Source organism: Pararge aegeria, chromosome 8, assembly GCF_905163445.1.
Source record: "Pararge aegeria chromosome 8, ilParAegt1.1, whole genome shotgun sequence".
NCBI classification, from domain to species: Eukaryota; Metazoa; Arthropoda; class Insecta; order Lepidoptera; family Nymphalidae; genus Pararge; species Pararge aegeria.
This window is the reverse complement of record NC_053187.1, coordinates 13,330,502-13,337,712: the sequence shown is the minus strand read 5'-3', so window position 1 is coordinate 13,337,712 and position 7,211 is coordinate 13,330,502. Positions and strand designations below refer to the sequence as shown.

The window sequence follows — 7,211 nt, the reverse complement described above, 5'->3', positions numbered from 1 at the left end:
TATATATTTATTTTACTTATTTATGAAAAAAAAAAAAATTTGCCAATAATATACATAATTGTAAGGAATGTAAATAAAGCTTTATTATTATTATTATAATATAAATTCAATATCACTTGCTTTAACGGTAAAACATTGTCAAGAAACCTGCACGCTTGAGAGTTATCCATAATGTTCTCGTAGTGAACTCTACTAATGGCCAGCTTAGTGGACTACGGCCTAAATCGTTCTAATTTTGAGACCTGTGCTCTGTAGTGTGCCAGTAATGGGTTGATAATGGTGATAAGATACTCGTATGTAAATAATATAAAAATGTTTTAAAAACAAGTATTTTGCTATATATTTTAAATCTAAAATAACTTCTTATATATATGTTTAAATAGTAATATGTATTTAAGTTTATAATATATATGTTTTAACTACATTATGACGGCCGAGTGGCGCAGTGGGCAGCGACTCTGCTTTCTGAGTCCAAGGCCGTGGGTTCGATTCCCACAACTGGAGAGTGTTTGTGTGATGAACATGAATGTTTTTCAGTGTCTGGGTGTTTATCTGTATATTACAAGTATTTATGTGTATTATATTCATAAAAAAATATTCATTAGCTATCTCAGTACCCATAACACAAGCTACGCTTACTTTGGGGCTAGATGGCGATGTGTGTATTGTCGTAGTATATTTATTTATTTATATTTATGTAGTATTAGTATTTATTGTATATATTAGCACAATTTGGATATTGCACTATCCCGTTTTCTGTAACATGTTTCTTCAACCAAAGGTTGTCTGGAGGAGATCGCTTCAAGCGATAAGGCTGCCTTTGTATATTATAGTTTTTTTGTTAACCTAGCTTTCTATTTGTATGTGCCATAAAGACTTTTTCTTCTTCTTCTTTTAACATACCTACATATTTCATAAGGGATAATGATTGCAAACGAATCCTATATGTATCTTACAAAGATAACAACATGTAATTAGACAAGGGAAAATTCTTTTTGAATCGTACCCCAGTGAAGCGTGTGTAAACGGTTTGAGACAGAGCAAAGAAAACAGCGGACTGAGATAACAAGATAACCGTGTCCGGAGTAGTTTCCCATTGTTACTTGGGTGAGACAATTTAATTCTGCCAGCTACATGCTCTCTTGGATAGCTTTTTAAATTGTTAGTGATTTCACCGTCCGTCTATTAACTCTGAACTGACAAAGATAAGGTAAATTAAATATTTTTTTCCAGTTTGTATTCAGTAATTTACATATCTAGCGTAGTGGTTATGACTTCAGCCCTCCTCGAAGGGGTACTGAGTTCGATAAAAAATACCTCAGTGCCTGGAGATTGGTCTCCAGGTACTGAGGTATTGCCAGTGCATCAAGTGCGTGTTGCCAGTGATGGTCTATGGTTCTGAAATGTGGTCGGTAACTGTGGGTCTTATAAGGTTATTTAAGGTTAAGGTTAAGTAAGGTTTATAATAGAATACCTATACCTATAAAAAATGTAAACTCATTTAATGTATTCAAAACTAAATTAGCTTCTTATATATTAGGTAATACCAATAAATTTAAAGACGAATACTTTGAATGAGTAGATAATAGTAAAATTGAATTTAATTTAGTCTAATGGCGAAGTGTATTAATTTATTGTAGAAAATTAAGTTTCCTATGTAAGTGACTTAGGTCTTTTTATGGGAATAAATGTCTTTTAACCTAAACCTAGGTTCATTGTCATCAGGAATGAGGAGAACCAAAGTATCCAACATAGCTCAAAGAGTCGCGAAACTGAAGTGGCAATGGGCGGGGCACTTAGCTCCGAGAACGGATGGTTATTGGGATTCCAAGGTAATGGAATGGCGACCACGCACCGGTAACGCAGCATAGGTAACCCTCTGACGTAGTTAACGGATGACATCAAGCGTGACGCAGGAAACCGCTGGACCAAAGCCTCACAAGATCCAAGGTATTTGAAACTTCCTACAACGGACGTATTTCCAGGAGTGGACGTCCAATGGTTGACATGAGGATGTAAATTATGATAAGTTCAATCTCTGGCACGCACCTCTAACTGTCAGAGTTATGTGCGCTTTAAGCATATAAATATCATTTGCTTTAACGCTGAAGGCAGACGTAATAAGGACTGTTTGCCTGCCTGAACTGTCTTCTTATATGATAGTTCTTCTCAAAAGCGTGTGTAGTTTAACAACCCGCATACGCCATAAGGATGTTTATACATATATTATATATATTAAAAAAAAGAAAAATATAGGTTTATTATACACAGTTATATAATTTCGAAGATAATACATGATAAGGTTTCATTAGTCTAAGCTCCATACATCACGCCGCTGAATAAAGTCAGTGAGTTCATTTTAATAGCAAAATAAAACGGTCGATCAGCTTTGAAAACTGGGGGCACCTTCGGATCGATGACATAACTGGCTCCAACAAGGTTGAATTCTAAAAAAGCAATTATTTTAAATGAGTACAAAAATAACATAATATATGATAGAAGTAGCTGTTGCCAGTGTTTTTTTGTTCGTGTATATAAAGGTTTTGTAAAAATCCCGTAGGAACTGTTTGTTTTCTTGGGATAAAAAGTAATCTATGTTACTCTCCGTACATTACAACTAGTTCTATGCCAAAAATCCAGTTGATTGATTGCTTAGTTTGGGCATGTAGGAAGGACAAACAAACCAACAAATACACTTTTGCATTTATAATATTAGGATTAATTAAGTTTATTTTTACCATTCGCAGCAGCTGCTTCAGCGCCTTCTTCATTAACTTCAATAAAGGCTTTCTGTATAGCCGAATCTATAAATAAATCATCAGCGTCTTTCAACAAATTATAAAGTTTCGCTTTATCTGCTTCAAATAAATTTGTAACATTCATCTGAAAAGATTATAGATGTTCAGTTATTAAACTAAGATTTATTTGTTATAGACAAATATGATTACATTATATTATATAATGGTACAACAGCCAAACACTTACTTTTATGAGAACGTCTTTCAGATTAGTTGTTGTTTCAATTTTAAACTTAGGAATGCTCACTTCTACTTCTGTTCCAAAAGATTGTTTCAAGTCATTGTCAATAGATTGTTTCAAGACAAGTGGATCTTTTATCTTTTCTAATAATTCCTCAATACCTTCAATTTCTCTTGGAAGAATAACAATTAGAGAAGCTTGATATCCATTGTATGGAATTTCAATCATCTGAAATTGAATGCAGAAAAAAATTATGTTGTGAAATTTAAAAATAACAAATAGCTATATTGTATACGTACTTGAGAGTTTAGTTCGTCACTTTCTAGATAACCATAATTCCCTGATCTATACATCATGGGAACTTTGATGACTTTGTTTTTGCTCACGTGGAAATCCTTTTCCTCCGTTAAAGCCTTGTCAAATGGATCTGCCCATCCCCCCTTTAAAATTACAAAGCAAAATATTATAATAAGTTTCATTTACATTAAAATAAACAAAGATAGTTGTTCTTAATGAGCTAGTAGGTAATTTATATTTATTTGTAAGGTTACAGAACATCCAGAGGTGATAACAGTTGTAAGAAGTAGCTACCGAAGCCAGAAACTCCAAGTCCTCCTTCCCTCGGCAGACAAAGGCTGTCTATCTCACATCTGGCCTCTTGCCCTGAACACTTATAACCGCTCGATTTCGCACCCCGGATTTCTCAGGACAGACTAGTCGCTAGCATAGATGTGGACGATTAAGGCATTGTATGGTATCTACGGTGGCGGTGCTATAATGCTTTGCAGTGCAACGGTAGATACCATAAGTTTTCGCTAAAGGATATTATAGTGGGGTGAGTGGTGCGGTGGTGATCGTGATTCAAATGGGCACACTGTACAGTGTTCCACGCAATACTCTCCTATAATCAACAGCTGATGCATGGCTTAAAATCTGCTGAAGACCGCGCCGGGGCAGTATTAAGGAGCCTAAAATAGCGCTCCGCAAAATGTGCTCTAAATTGCCCTTCATATTTGGCTGTGGAATGTTTTGAAACTCATATACTTTATATTCTGCTACAAACTACAAGAAGTTAACATGAGTAAAGCCGATTCACTTTCCATTTACAAAAATGTGTTGATAATACCTTGAAGTAAATGGCGTTGACTAATACAGCTTTTGTATTTGCACCGAGGCTTTCAGGATCGACCAAGTCTTTAATTCGATGATTTGTCTGCTCTTCCACCTTAAACAAAAATATTATTTCAAATGGTAGCGATTTATTATAGTTATTTTAACTTTATAAGTTTCAAATTTTTATAATAATTTGAATTATATAAATGTTTTATTTATCTACCCAAGTGTTGATTTCTGTTGCCGCTTTTATATTTTCCTCAAAGTTTATAGTCTTAACTTCTGAACCAAAAACGTCCTTCGATAGCGCAGCAAAATCATTATTCAACTCGTAATGATTTCCAATATAAATTTTATTAGCTGTAGTTAGTGTAACGCCTTCTGTCGATTTCAACTCCTTATTTGCATATGAGAAAACTGCTTTTGTCTGAAAAATAAAAACGGATTTTAATTTGATTGTAAGATGATAGAGCGTACATACGAAAGGGACTTCCTTTTTTATGAAAAAAAAAAAATAGTTTAACATTCTCGCGTTTACTCGCGTTACAACAGCTTGAAAAAATTTCGTACCTATGTGAATTTGGATGTTTACGAAAAAAATTACCAAGAGTTTTAATAATATTGGCAACTTACAGTGTCATCATTGGGTGTTCCAATTGCTTTTAGAATTTCATCGTGGGATTCATCCACCGATGCCAAGGCCAATTCAGCAAGAGGTGGCATGACAGATATTGCAGATAAAATGATGCTCTGCTTGGGTGAAGCTTTCGTAACTTCCTGTAATAATTCAACCATAACTATTGTTTCAAGAAATAACAAACCTTAACTTCTACAAAAATAATCTAACTTACTACAGTGAAAATGGAACATTCTTAAAATAACAGCTAACAATGATAACGGCGTGCATAATTTCATACAAAAACTAGATTCATTCAAAATACTTCAAAATAATCGTAGCTTTTTGCTTATTGATTACAGTTCAGTTTCTTCTTCATTTTAATTATTTGGACATTAAAGTTCAAAGTTTGTATTAAACGTAGGCTTATAAAAAAAGTTATAAAAAAGCTTAGGAAAAGTCCTACAATAGTATAAAGGACTACATAATCGATAAAAAAGCTTGGGTGTGAATTATTGCTCTTACCAGGTTGCTCTTCTAATAATTTTAAATGACATTGTGAGATGGTGATAACAAAAAAAAACACCGGCCTAAGTTTGTAGTGGGCTTCTTCTTAGACCAGGACGCGTTTGGAACCCTCGTAGCTTTAGTTTTAGGTTTACGAATGTGGTTATCGCCATCATCTCACTTTTATTTCTAAATGAAAACTTACAGAAAACATTTTTGCTGTAAACTGATTGCTGCCATCTTGAAGAAGAGACTCGGTATTTCTTCCGTTTGACATTGCCATTACGGCAAGCGGCATAACTGCAAATTAACACTATTGCTTTATTTCGGTTACATGACTGATATAGATGAACCACCACGGTGTTCTAATGCATATAGCATTAAAACACGATGGTGGTTCGATGCTTTGATCGATAAACGTGACAATAAAGAATAACCATGAGTGTGAATATATATTTAAATTTAATTTCAAGCTTTCAACTCTGCCGGAAAGCATCACGTATTCCATAAAATGTTAACTATGTAAACATAAATGTAAATAAAAATATTTGCATTCGTCGGTCCCATTATTATAATATTACAACGAAAACAATTACTTTAAGCGATATAAATACAATTAAGTATAAATATTACAGCCTGGTGATTCTTGTTCGGTGATTCTCAATTAGTACTTATGATAAATTGATTGTTTACGTCTTTGCGTCTGACTTCTTTAGGATCTATTTGATGACGCAAACTTTTAACCTTGATGCTCGTTTTGTTGAGATCAACAATTAATATTTATTTGAATAAATAGTATCTCAAGGTAAATAATGTTTCTTACAGAGATTTTTTTGTCGGAACAAATTATCTTTCTTAATATGTAATTTAGAAAAAATCATCTTTCTTAATAAGGGTAGCTATTGCTTGAATATATTCTGACTAAATAAATTATCAATTTTATTTTAAATTAAATTTTAGGCACCTTTATTAAAATTTCAGGACATATAAATAAAATAAAACAAGCGGATTGATAATTATTGAAATGAAATGAATGATAAATGCGGTGTGATGGTTTTACAATTAATGAAATCTCCTAGTGACAACACATCATAATCTGAGGTTATAATCGATAAGTTAATACATTCATATTTTAGCTTTAAAATATTAAAAAAAGAGTAAGGGTTTCATTGTTTCTTTCAAATCTTGACAACAAATACGTATCACAATTGAAGTCCGAAGATATTAATTTTTAAGGGAAAAACATTTAATTAGGTTATCAAATAAAAAAATACGCGAGTATATCGATGAAATATATATTTAATCACATATAAAATACTTTAATACGAAGAACATTCTTATTTGATGTATACTAATAGTGATATAGTTAGAATTGAAGTGTAAAAAACAATAAGTACATACTGCATAGTATATAATATATTTGCCTCATCTTTCCGGCTGGCCCGCGTGGATCCAGATTACATACTAATCTAAACATCGAGAATTTTATGTTATAATATGTTCTACGTTAACCGTTTACTTGTTGGTATGGCATAAATAGCCTTGCGGTCGTTATGACCGATGATGAATGTCTGTGGCTGCAATAAAATATAATATGTTTATAAGTCTAAATAAAACTTGCACTGTTAACTTAATTCATTGTAAAGTCAACATCTCCTGAGGATGCTCCGGTTTCGGAGCGAAACGTGCGTAGAGGGTATATTGCCGAAGATCTGTTTGGTGTGGAGTATAAGGATTGAAGAAATTATAAATTACACCACACAGATTCTCCTGCTTATATGCTATAGCAAATTAAGCTTAATTTTGATAATATATCATGGATTTCCGCAAAGTAACGCCTGCTTCTATCCAATATAAAACATATTATTATAAAAAATATTTAACGATTTTTCTAAATGTTTTCAAAAGCTATATAACGGCTTCTGTTCAAATCTAAATTTATTCCGAATATAAAAGCCATATTTGAAAAATATCGTTTAAATATACTCAATAATAT

General features: G+C 32.8%; 1 protein-coding gene across 1 annotated transcript; it reads right to left on the bottom strand.

The window, feature by feature from the left end:
- Positions 1-2,257: 2,257 nt before the first annotated feature.
- LOC120625643 (alaserpin-like) lies at positions 2,258-6,722 on the bottom strand. The gene is made up of 9 exons (XM_039892733.1): positions 6,617-6,722; positions 5,421-5,515; positions 4,726-4,869; positions 4,316-4,519; positions 4,106-4,204; positions 3,279-3,419; positions 2,986-3,207; positions 2,739-2,883; positions 2,258-2,447 (listed from the first exon to the last, which is right to left on the bottom strand). The coding sequence occupies exons 1-9, from the start codon at positions 6,690-6,692 to the stop codon at positions 2,314-2,316; spliced, it is 1,260 nt and encodes a 419-aa protein (XP_039748667.1). The 5' UTR covers positions 6,693-6,722; the 3' UTR covers positions 2,258-2,313.
- Between the last annotated feature and the right edge of the window lie 489 nt (positions 6,723-7,211).